This window comes from Xyrauchen texanus, chromosome 34 (genome assembly GCF_025860055.1).
Source record: "Xyrauchen texanus isolate HMW12.3.18 chromosome 34, RBS_HiC_50CHRs, whole genome shotgun sequence".
NCBI classification, from domain to species: domain Eukaryota; kingdom Metazoa; phylum Chordata; class Actinopteri; order Cypriniformes; family Catostomidae; genus Xyrauchen; species Xyrauchen texanus.
This window is the reverse complement of record NC_068309.1, coordinates 33,622,586-33,635,776: the sequence shown is the minus strand read 5'-3', so window position 1 is coordinate 33,635,776 and position 13,191 is coordinate 33,622,586. Positions and strand designations below refer to the sequence as shown.

Here is a 13,191-nt window from a genome sequence, read left to right as displayed (position 1 = left end):
TGCACGTACCCTTCCCCAATGCCCCATTTAAGCCATCAGGATTCCTTATCGTTACCCTGGAGGGGGAACAAGGTGACGGCCGCCAACATGGGAAAGGGCCAGCCTGGCAGGGCCTCTTTTCTCTCTATGTTTCTCGCATAGAGCAACTACGGCCGGGGCCCTTACACGCATTGAGGGAAGGGGGTCTTAGCCCTTATTAGGGCGGAGAAGACCCTGCGGAGGCCACACCTACCCGGGAGGGGAGGCAAATTTTGAGTGGCAAATACATTGCATGGCCTATACTTAGGTCTTATGCAGAAAAGTAGTGCGGTGGTAGATCCAGCCTTGCAGAGGGGGGAAGCATACAGCACGGCAACCGAGGCAGCTGTAACTGCCTAAGGGAAACATGGAGTCAACTCACGAGGGGACAGAACCGTGGTTTTACACACAGGGGGAGTCCGAACAGGAGGCCTTACCTGTGGGGCACCTATACCAGTACAGGGTAGCTTGCGGTACCCGCAGTGGTTTGGGTCGGCGAGTTCCTCCGCAGAACTGCGACCCACAAGGGCTAGGGAGGAGTCAACCAGTGTCCCAAACCTGGGATCTCCTGGGAATGAAGGCGCAATGTTTCCCCTGGTTAGGGGGAAGGGTGCTGGGTGCAAGCGATTCACCCGGTCAGATCGTGGACATGCCACCGAGTTCTACGGGCTCGGTACCTGAGAGAACACGGGATGATACTGACTCAACTCGGAGATTGTAGAATCTCGCAAAAGTGTTAGGTGTTGCCCAGCCCGCTGCTCTACAAATGTTTGCTAGGGCAGTGCCCCTAGCCAGTGCCCACGAGGACTCAACACTCCTGGTGGAGTAGGCTCGGACCCGCAAAGGGGGGGGGCACGGCCTGGGTGTGATAAGCCAGGGAAATGGCGTCGACAACCCAGTGGGCGAGTCTCTGCTTGGAGACAGCATTCCCTTTCTGCTGTCCCCAAAGCAGACGAAGAGCTGCTCAGAGCGTCTGGTGCTCTGTGTGCGGTCCAGGTAAATACGTAAGGCACGTACTGGACACAGCAGTGAAAGGGCTGGGTCTGCCTCCTCCCGGGGCAGCGCTAGCAGGTTCATCACCTGATCCCTGAAGGGTGTGGTAGGAACCTTGGGCACGTAGCCCGGTCGCGGTCTTAGGATCACGAAAGTGTCCGCCGGACCGAACTCCAGGCAAGCGTCGCTAACAGAGAACGCATGCAGGTCCCCGACCCTCTTGATGGAAGCGAGCGCGATCAGCAGGGCGGTCTTGAGAGAGAGGGCCCTGAGTCCAACTGAGTCAGTCGGCTCGAAGGGGGGTCTCCGGAGTCCCATGAGGACGACCGAGAGATCCCAGGAGGGAAACAGGTTAGGCCGGGAGGGAGTCATCCTCCGGGCACCTTTTAGGAACCTGACGATTAAGTCGTGCTGACCAAGAGACTTGCCGTCTACCGTGTCGTGGTGGGCCGCGATAGCGGCAACATACACCTTGAGGGTGGAGGGGACAGCCTCCTCTCCAGCCTCTCCTGAAGAAACACGAGCACTGACCTAACTGCGCACTTCTGCGGGTCTTCGGCTCGGGAAGAACACCAGTCCGCGAACAGATGCCACTTCAGGGCGTAAAGATGCCTGGTTGAAGGGGCTCTGGCTTGGTTAATAGTGTCTATGACGGCTGAAGGTAGGCCGGCTAGATCCTCCGCGTCCCGTCCAGGGACCAGACGTGGAGATTCCAGAGGTCTGGATGCGGATGCCAGAGCGTGCCCCGTCCCTGAGAAAGAAGGTCCTTTCTCAGGGGAATTCGCCAGGGAGGGGCTGTCATGAGGAGCGTGAGATCCGAAAACCACATCCGGTTGGGCCAGTAGGGGGCCACCAGAGTGACTTGCTCCTTGTCCTCCCTGACCTTGCATAGCACCTGTGCAAGAAGGCTCACTGGGGGAAAAGCGTACTTGCGCAGCCCCTCGGGCCAGCTGTGCGCCAGAGCATCTGTCCCAAGGGGAGCCTCTGTGAGGCCATACCAGAGCGGACAGTGGGAGGTTTCCTGGGAGGCAGACAGGTCTACCTGGGCCTTGCCGAACCTGTCCCAAATCAGCTGGACCGATTGGGGGTGGAGCCTCCACTCTCCGCCGGGCAAGTTTTGCCTTGACAGCGCGTCCGCTATCACATTGAGGTTGCCGGGGATGTGAGTGGCGCGCAGTGACTCCAGTCGCTGCTGACTCCACAGGAGGAGACGACGGGCGAGCTGTGACATGTGGAGGGAGCGTACTCCGCCTTGGCGGTTTATGTAGGCCACCACCGTGGTGCTGTCTGTCCTGACTAGGACATGCTTGCCACGAATCAACGGTAGAAATTTCTTCAGGGCAAGAAAAATGGCCAGCAGCTCTAGGCAGTTGATGTGCCAGCGCAGCGGGCCTCGGTTCCACTGGCCTGTGGCTGCGCGCCCGTTGCACACGGTGCCCCAACCCAATTTGGAGGCGTCGGTTGTAACCAGAGCGTGACGGGACACCTGCTGCAAGGGTACACCTGCCCGTAGAAAGCAGAGGTCTGTCCAGGGTTTGAAGGTTTGGCGGCAGGCGGGGGTAACTTCCACGCCGTGCGTGCCGTGGCGCCATGCTCGTCTCGGGACTCGAGTCTGGAGCCAATGCTGAAGTGGTCTCATATGCATCAACCCCAGTGGCGCGGCCGCCGCGGAGGATGCCATATGCCCCAGGAGCCGTTGGAAACGTTTCAAAGGGACCACGGTGCCTGGTTCGAAAGAAGCGAGGCATTCCAGCACTGACTGAGCACGCTCGTTGGAGAGACGTGCTGTCATTGAGACTGAGTCTAACTCCAGTTCGAGAAAAGAGATGCTCTGGACCGGGGTGAGCTTGCTCTTTTCCCAGTTGACCTGAAACCCTAAACGACCGAGGTGCTCGAGCACCTGGTCTCTGTGTGCGCACAGTAATTCCTGCAAGGAGGCCAAAATGAGCCAATCGTCGAGGTAATTGAGTATTCGTATGCCCGCTCCTCGTAGCGGGGCAAGAGCTGCCTCTGCGACCTTCGTGAAGACGCGAGGGGACAGAGACAGGCCGAAGGGGAGGACCTTGTACTGATACGCCTGGCCGTCGAACGCGAACCGTAGAAAGGGTCGATGTCGAGGGTGAATTGAGACATGGAAGTACGCGTCCTTCAGGTCTACCGCTGCAAACCAATCTAGATGCCGGACGCCAGATAGAATTTGTTTCTGGGTAAGCATTTTAAACGGGAGTTTGGACAAGGTCCGATCGAAAACTCGCAGGTCCAAGATCGGTCGTATGTCGCCGCCTTTCTTGGGTACAACGAAGTAAGGGAACCTGTAGAAACCCTTCTTCGTTTCGGTCGGAGGGACAGGCTCTATCGCGTCCTTGATTAGAAGGGAGGCGATTTCCTCGCGCAGGGAGTGGGCATGTTCACCGTGCACTGCGGAGGAACGAACGCCCACGAAGGGGGGCGGAGACCTGGCAAACTGAATTGCGTAACCGAGTCGGATGGTCCGGTGCAGCCACCGTGACGAGCTGGGCAGTGAAAGCCATGCCTCTAAGCTCCGTGCTAGGGGCACCAAGGGGACGAGTATTTTGGACGTTTTTTGCTCTTTTAGAGGAAATTACTCTTTTAAATAAAATCACTCTTTTATGAATGAAAGAACTCGTGAGAGATCTTTCTTATCTGCAACTGTTGATGCGCTCAGGGGCAGGAAGTGCACAGCCGTGCAAACAGGAGAAAGCTGCTGTTGTGCGCCGTAGAATCCAACAGCATGCAGCAGAGGATAGCAGGAACTCGGTGTGTAAAACGCAGCAGTCTCAAACACGACCATCGGCTCCGAAGAAATTTTCTGAATGAACTCCCGTATTTGCGCCGCTTAAATACCCGTATGTCCGGGGGCGGGACATGCAAATACTGGTTGCCAACTCTCATTGGCCTTTTTTCATAGTTTAGAGGTGAATATCGGCGCTCAAGAGAGACCCCTAGTGTCGCTTCTCTGACACAACGTGGAGAGAGCGACAGAAGGGGAACTGGGCTTTGACTAGGCCATTCCATTACCCTCCATTTCTTCTTTTTGAGCCATTCCTTGGTGCATTTTCTAGTGTGTTTAGGATCATTATCATGTTGAAAGGTCCACTTCTGGTTCAACTTCAACTTTGAGACAAATGGCCTCACATTATCTTCAAGCACTCCTTGATATGATTCAGAATTCATAGTTGAATCAATGACTGCAAGCTGCCCCAGTCCCTGAGGCAGCAAAGAAACCCCCATGCTTCACAGTTGGTATGAGGGTCTTCTCCTGAAAAGCTGTCTTCAGTGTGCACCAAAGATGTGTACTGTTACTGTGGCCAAACAACTCAATCTTTGATTCGTCTGTCCAGAGCACTTTTTTTCCCCAAAAGGCCAGGTCTTTGCCTTCATGTTCATTGGCAAACTGTAGTATTGCTCTAATGTTCTTTTTAGACAGCAAAGGCTTTTTTTCCTGGCACACCTCCCATGCTGGTCAAATTTGTGCAATCTCTTTCTGATTGTAGATGCATGTACTTTGACACCAGTTGCAAGAGTTACCTGCAAATCCTCTGATGAAGTTCTTGGGTTCATGGAGACTTTTTTCATCAAACGGTCTGCTCTTGGGCTGAATTTGCTGGGACTGCCAGTCCTGGACAAATTGGTAGTGGTTTGAAATCTATGTCACTTGAAAATGATTTCCCTTTCAGTTGAATCATTTTTTGTTTTATTTTAAATAATTTGGAGATATTTTTAAATCCCTTGCCAGACTCATATGCATCCACAAACTTTTTTCTGAAAGCCTTACAGAACTCTTCATATCTTGGCATGATGTCACCACACACCTCAATAGCAAAGAGAACACAGACACTAGATGTGAGAGATTTAATTAAGACAGCTTCCACCTGCACTCCCTAAGGAGGTTTTAATCATTGGCACCCAATTTTGAACACCTGATTCTAATTTTATGGAATTGAAAGTGTGATAAATGTAGTGTTGTACTTACTTTCTCTGCTTTTTTTATATATATATATTTTTAATTATGAATATGACTACAAAATGTCAATTTTATGTGTCATTTGTTTGCATATATCAACTTTATTAATAGGTATTAACTGTTTCAAAGATGATCAAATGTTGCTTGTCCAAATATTTAAAAAATCAAACAAAAAAAAAAGCCAACAATTTCCATGGGTTGTACTTGTTTTTTTCACATGTCTGTATATCTATAGGTAATTCTTAGGAAAACTTTTGTGCTTGAATTTTCTGTTACTTTTAAAAAATTTTTTTACAGTATATCTACAGTATACAGTATGAGCCACTGACAAATAGTGTTGTCTGAGGTGATACAAATTAGAAATCTTTTTTTTTTTTTTTAAATACATGTCAAGTTGGTAGAAATGTAATCTTTATGTCCATGTAGGTTTCCTTAAAAAAAAAAAACAAACAAAAAAAACATTTATAGCATTTTCTACAAAAACAAATGTTTTTTTTAATGACTTTAAAAATGTCAAGTGGGGTAACAATCCAGTAAAAGGTATTAAAATACTTTCCTTGCTCCTTAAACTTAATCATTAATATACACTCACCGGCTACTTTATTCTTATTTATGTGATTATCTAATCAGCCAATCGTGTGACAGCAGTGTAGTGAATAAAATAATTAATGTTCACATCAACCATCAGAATAGGAAAAATAATTTGATCTCAGTGATTTCGACGGCGGCATGATTGTTGTTGCCAGACGGGCTGGTTAGAGTGTTTCTGTAACTGCTGCTTTGCTGGAATTTTCATGTGCAACAGTCTCTAGTGTAAAGAGAATGGTGCGAAAAACAAAAAAACATACAGTGAGTGGCAGTTCTGTAGACAAAAATGCCTTGTCAGCTGTTTTCACCCACAGAACAGCTACTCCCTGGATATTTTTTGTTTTTCGCACCATACTCTTTCCACTCTAGAGACTGTTGTGCATGAAAATCCCAGGAGATCAGTGCTATTTATGACAAAAAAAGCTGAACAAATTCTGGATTCAAGGATTGGTTTTAGTTTGACAAAACTCAGCAAAGCCAATCAAGCTTCATTAGTTTTAAGTGGTATCAAGACACTTATTGCCAACTTTCTCTATCAATTCAGAGTTTGATCACAAGGTAACGATTAGTTCATGTGTGCATTCACATGAATGAGGCAAGCAGCTAATCAGGTGTGAGACAGCGGGATTCACATCTCACAAGACATTCAGTGAGATTTACTTCTCCACTGAAAATGGTTATGAAAATTATGATACATTTTAAGAATTTAAACAGAGTTATAACACAGCACAAGCGGACGTTAAAAAATATGATCAAAACACATTTACACAGCACAAATAATCACTATGAAATCATGAATAATTATAATAAATTCACACAGCATAGAGGATCACTAGTAAATGATAAAGAATTTAAAAGGCATTTACACAGCAAGAAAAACAATGCTGCTGCTGCTAGGGCATGAATATTAAAAAAGATAATATATCGATGTGGAAAGTAACTTTATATAGGTCCACAACAAGAACATTCAGGCTTGTCATTTTAAAACGTTAAATTTCTTGATTTGAAAAAAAGAATAAAAAATGTAAAGCTATAGTATTCATATAATTACTAAATTAATCTAATTGAATACTATTAGACATTAATACACAATTGAATAATAAAAATTGGAAAATGAGTAGGTGGTTTGCACTAATAAAGACTTATTTGTTATTTCTTTCTAGCAGCATAAGTGTGCGTTTATTAAACTTCAAGTGAAATATTGTATGTTCGTGTCATCTCTGCCAGCAAATCCTAATAAGAAGGGGTTTGGGTGGCATTCACACTGTGGAGCGGGAAGTGGTCGTTTGTCTCTCAGTGGGGAGAGAGGTAGCGGTAGAGCCATCACCTTGTTATTATTGATACTAAATACCTATGACTCGTTTCAGTGATGGTGGAGACAGGTTTAAAAAAGGCCGGTGGAACCCCAGAGAGGCACACACTCCCTGAAGTTGGACGCTTTTATTCTCCCCTTTTCTCCCCAATTTGGAATGCCCAATTCCCAATGCGCTCTAAGTCCTCGTGGTGATGTAGTGACTTGCCTAAATCCTGGTAGCGGAGGACAAATCTCAATTGCCTTTGTGTCTGAGACCGTCAATCCTCGCATCTTATCACATGGCTTGTTGAGCGTGTTACTGCGGAGACGTAGTGCATGTGGAGGCCCATGCTATTCTCTGTGGCATCCACGCACATCTCACCAAACGCCCCACCGAGAGCGAGAACCACATTATAGTGACCATGAGGAGGTTAACCCAATGTGACTCTACCCACCCTAGCAACTGGGACAAATGGCTGGAACCCATAATATTTGCAGTCAGGGAGGTCCCGCAAGCCTCCACTGGGTTTTCTCCCTTCGAGCTCCTGTATGGACACCTACACAATGGGGTGCTTCACGTCATTCAGGAGGCGTGGGAGGAAGGACCTTATCAAAGCAAAAATTTAATTCAGTATGTCCTTGATCTTCGAGCAAAGCTCCACACGCTGGGTCGGTTGTCACAGGAAAATGAACTCCAAGCTCAAGAGACACAAAGCCGTCTCTTTAATAGGGGTGCCCAGCTACGGGAATTTACACCGGGGGACAAAGTCCATGATTTACTGCCCACTTTGAGCTCGAAATTACTCGCCAAGTGGCAAGGACCCTTTGATGTTACACTGTGAGTCTGGGATCTCGATTATGAGGTTACCCGAACAGATAGAGGTGGACCACGTCAAATTTACCACCTCAACCTCCTTAAATTATGGAGAGCGGTGGTCCTTGTGTCCATGATGATGGTAGTTCCGGAGAGGGCGGAGCTCAGTCCGGGGTGAAGTTCAAAGCCAATCCATTCACCCCGGTCCCTTGTGGAGACCACCTCACAACTTACATTTAATTTTGTGACATTACATATTTTAGCCAGTAGGTGGAGGCAAAAGACAATTTTTGTGTGTAATATGACCCAGTTGGTGACGTGAAGTGAGTCAGAGTCAGTCCTTGTTTACATGCGACAACACTCCGTGATCGCTGGTATATCTACTACAATAATAAAGCTAGGAAATAGCGTTAAACTAACAACTTCAGCATTAAGGCTCATCACAGTTGAGAGACACTACAGACTGATTAATTACACAAACTCTTACCAGACTTACCACATTGGAGAGGACGTACAGTTCAAAATGGTGGAGGAGATTTCGGGTCCTATAGTGGAAGACTCTTGTGCACCAGCTACCACAAAATAGGGAGGAATACCCCCACTTGGACGGCTATTTGTCCACTGAGAAAAGAGGATGACATTCACCACAATGACATTATCTTCAGAAAGCTGACTAACAGACTGCAGCATCAACAACAGGTGATCGCACATGCCACCCCCACACACACACACACGTGCACACACACGCACACACTTGTTTCTCCAATAACTTGTTAGAAACAGCTCAAGCAGTGATAATAGTTCTAAAGTGACATTTTTTAATTACTAACAGAGGCTTGGACACATAATTTGGTTTGAACCAGCAATGGCAGATTCTGATCCATTGAGTAAGAAAGTTGTTCCATGCACAAATTAGCTTTTTATGACCAAACCCGGTTTTTCCTTTAATTTTTTTTTATTTACTTGTTCATTGAACTGTTGTATAAAAGCAATATCACACTCGCAATCGTGCTATATGGACCATAATCAGCATTGCTGTAATTAATGACGGCACTTGTACTGTGGCCTAGTGCCTACGGCCGAATCAAAGTGCTGATGTAGGGCCATATCACACTCTTGCTTGTGTGATACTGCACATGGCTGACATAAACAAACAATGCCATGTGCTCAACACAAACAAAGGCAAAGACCAAAAACAAACAAAACCAAAACAAACTGACAAGAGAGGGCAGTCCAGACAGGATCATGACAACTATCATGCTCTCATTATATGTGTTAATACACTGGATAGATGTATTGTGACAGAAATCATATTAGTTTTCTTTTATCACACCATCACAATTAAGTGATCATAGGGGTGACATTTTATTTCACTACCTTAGTTTGAGTGGATTCTGCCATTTTTGCCATGTCCAACTTCTAACATGAAAAATGACACTTTATTTCAATCCTGTAAAGCATCCTTTTCATTTTATTGCCATTGTGTAAATAATTAGTTATTATTATTAAAGCTTAAGTGCGTGAGTTTGACAAGAGTATATCTAGCACAGTTACTCTTTATATGATCCAACACTGTTTTGTTTTCTATTAAAATGATTTGTATATTGGCTTTTCTAAATATGAACATACTGGCTGTGTTTCTGTCACCATCAATTCTGCATGTCTAGACTAAGACATCTATCGCTTTAATGGCTGCAAGCGGAAGGATGTATTAAATGAATAAGGTTACGATTGGGAATTAAGTTTGAATCATTTATTGAAATGTGGAGGGGAAATTAGGTAAGTGGTCGAAATGCTCTATTTCCCAGTTACTGCGGATCCTTTGGAGACACAGTTTAATAAAAATGGAAGTGCCATCTTGACTGGTGCAGTGAAATCAATCACTGATGACAGCCACTATTAGCTGACAGCTGGTGACACACCATGACGTTTGTTTCCTGCAAGAAGAGCTGTGTGAAATTTCACCTCCACCAACAAGAGCTCTCCTTTAACTCACTGCCACAAATATGGTGAACAAGAATGTGCCAGGAGTCTAAAGTTAAATGAATTTGCAATGTGAACGCTGACACTGTTTCTACATTGCAAGCCAGTGACACGACGTGACGTGCACTTCTTGTAAAAAGTTGGAGTGTAACCCCGGTGTCCCAACGACCTTCTTCCACTGCTCCAATGTCCAGTAAGTGATGCTCTTGTGCCCATTGTAGGCACTTTCAACATTGAACAGGGGTCATCATGGGCACTCTGACCGGTCTGACGGCATAGACTTCATTGTCCTTGTGCATCGATGAGCCTTAGGCACCCAAGACCCTGTTGCCGGTTTGTGGTTTGTCCCACCTCGGACCACTGTAGGTAGGTACTCACCACTGCTGACCGGTAGCACCCCACAAGCCTTGCTGTTTCAGAGATGCTCTGACCCAATTCCATCTAAATGGAATATACTTTATGATACTAATTGCAAATAAATACTGTATATAATTAGTTTTTCATAAATAATTTGAAATCTTTTAATTCTATTCCCAAACATTACCATTTGAATACAAAATTCTATTCCCTACCTCAATTAAAATTTAGAGATTGAATAGGAATGGAAGTGGAATACCAAGCACAAGTTTGACATAAGCAAGATGACACACCCCTTATGATTTATAACTTGTCCGAATGTGCAGAACACTATACACAAAAACACAGACCACAGCTTGAAAGCAACAATGTCTCGGTTAACCTCCGTTCCCTGATGGAGGGATTGAGAAGTTGTGTTGATGTAGTGACACTAGGGGTTGATCTTGGGAGCCCCAAAACATCTTCAAATCTTTGAAAAAAAGGCCAATGGTAATTGGTGATTGGAATTTGCATGCCACTCCCCCAGACATACGGGTATAAAAGGAGAAGGAATGCCTTCTCATTCAGGTTTTGTTCTGAAGAGCCGAGACAAGGTCCCGGCCATTTCAGCAGCTAGTACAGCGTTGTGGCAAGACTGACACAACATCTCATTCCCTCCATCAGGGAACGGAGGTTATGAAAGTAACACAGACATTCCCCTTCTGTCACTCACTCAGCGTTGTGTCGATGTAGTGACACTAGGGATCCCTATAGAAAAAAGCCACAACAACTGAACTATGTTATGTGAACTGCCCATGCAGGTGCCAGCTGCTGCCTTTTCTCTCGATGTTTTCTCTCCACAGAGTATTAGATTTGGCTGGGGCCATCTAATGCTATTATACACATCAGGGAAGGTGTTCTTTTCCTTTCCTTTTCTTTCAGGGGGCCCCGCGAAGACCATATCCTGCCCAAAACGGGAGGTCAACATGTGGCAATACGACACAGGGGCTCACCAGCTAAACATGGAAGAGGTGCGGTGGTAGGTCCTGCCATGGAGGGGAGGAGCTCTACAAACACAGGAACCAGGGGCAGAGAGAGCTCTGTACAAGGGAGACAAGGGTCTGCCGACTGGGAGACCAAACCACGGAAAATATATCACAGGGGGTTACCGGAGCAATTGGCACCTGTGGAGCACCTATACCAGTACAGGGCATATTAGTACCCATATTAGTCTGCCGAATTCGCAAGCCACAGGGCTAGGGAGGAAGGACACAACTTTGTGAACTCGACTGGGGGTAAAAGCACACATTTTCACCTCAGGGGAGGGGAAAGGCGCTATACGCAAGCGATACAACTAGCCAGCTGTTCCGTATTAACAAACTCTACCTGTTCATACCTGAAAGAACACGGGAAGAAACCGACTCAACCTGGAGATTGTAAAATCTCACGAAGGTATTGGGTGTTTGCCCAGCCTGCTGCTCTGCAGATGTCTGCTAGAAATGTGCCATTGGCCAGTGCCCACGAGGATGCCACACTCCTTGTAGAGTGTGCTCAAGGGGGTGGGCACGGCCTGGGCCTGGTAGGCCAATGCGATGCGCCCACGATCCAGCCTCTATTTGGCGACAGCGTTCCCTTTCTTTTGTCCACCAAAGCAGACAAAGAGCTGCTCAGAGCATCTAAAGTCCTAGTTGTGATCCAAATATATGCGCAAAGCACGCACCAGACATAGCAACGATAAGGCTGGGTCTGCCTCCTCCCAGGGCAGTGTTTGCAGGCTCACCACCTGATCCATAAAAAGGGTTAGCGGGAACCTTGGGCACATAGCCTGGTCAGGGTCTCAGGATCACGTGAGAGTCTGCTGGACTGACCTCCAGGCATATTTCGCTGGCAGAGAGTGCTTGCAGTTCCCCGACCCTCTTGATGCAAGTTGGCGTGATCAGGAGGGTGATCTTTAATGAGATGGCCTTTAACCTGACTGACTCTAGGGGCTTGAACGGGGCTCTCCGAAGGCCCAGCAGGACCACAGAGAGGTCCCATGAGGGAAAGAGGCTCGGCCTAGGAGGGTTCAGCCTCCTGGCACCTCTCAGGAACCTGATGATCAGATTGTGCTTACCAAGGGAGTTACCTTCAACTGCATTGTGGTGCACTTCTATAGCAGCTATGTACACCTTCAGGGTGGAGAGGATGCCATATGCCCCAGGAGCCTCTGAATGTTTCATTGGTTCAGGCATTTCAGCACTGACTGCGCACGCTCGCTTGTGAGGCACACAATCATCAACCGAGTCTAACTCCATGCTGAGAAAAGAGATGCTCTGAACCGGGGAGAGCTTGCTCTTTTCCCAGTTGATCCGAAGCTCTAGACGGCTGAGGTGCATGAGCACCAGGTCCCTGTGTGTGCAAAGCAACTCTCTCGAGTGTGCTAGGATCAGCCAGTCATTGAGAAAGTTGAGTATGCGGATACCCACTTCCCTTAACGGGGCAAGAGCTGCCTCTGCGACCTTCATGAAGACGCGAGGAGATGGGGATAGGCCGAAGGAGAGGACCTTGTACTGACACGACCGGGCGTCGAAAGCAAACCATAGGAAGGGTCTGTATATAGGTAAAACCGGGACATGAACATACGCATCCTTCAGGTCTACCGCGGCAAACCAATCTTGATGCCGGACGCACGCCAAAATGTGTTTCTGCGTCAGCATCTTGAACGGGAGTCTGTGTAAAGCCCAGTTCAGGACTCGCAGGTCCAAGATTGGCTGAACCCACCACCTTTCTTTGGTATGATGAAGTAAGGGCTGTAGAACCCTTTCCTCATCTCGGCTGGAATGACAGGCTCTATTAAGCCATTGCTTAGAAGGGTCGCGAAACTCCACCCACAGGGTGGGGGCGTCCTCGACCTGCACCGAGGTGAAACGGACGCCGCTGAAACGGAAGAATTAAATCGCATGGCAGAGTTGGATGGTCCTGGCCAGCCACCACGTTGGTTTGGATAGTGCTAGCCATGCATCAAAGGTCCTATGCTGGGGCCAAGAACTGGGCTCGGGCTGTAGCGGAGCCGCCTGGGCTTTCACTGCCACAAGGGGACGCCCTCAGCAAGCAGACGGGTTACAGGATCTTGAGCCGCGCCGGGGCAAGATGTGCTGTATAGCCTCCGTCTGCTTCTTCACCGCTGAGAACTGCTGGGCA

The 13,191-nt window shown here is 47.4% G+C and overlaps 1 protein-coding gene across 1 annotated transcript; it reads right to left on the bottom strand.

Moving 5' to 3' along the window:
* Positions 1 to 1,735: 1,735 nt before the first annotated feature.
* Positions 1,736 to 2,473, bottom strand: LOC127627466 (uncharacterized; the record flags this gene model as incomplete). The annotated part of the gene is made up of 1 exon (XM_052103851.1): positions 1,736 to 2,473. A coding segment is annotated over one exon (738 nt), but the record flags the coding sequence as incomplete, so codon positions are not given.
* Positions 2,474 to 13,191: the final 10,718 nt, after the last annotated feature.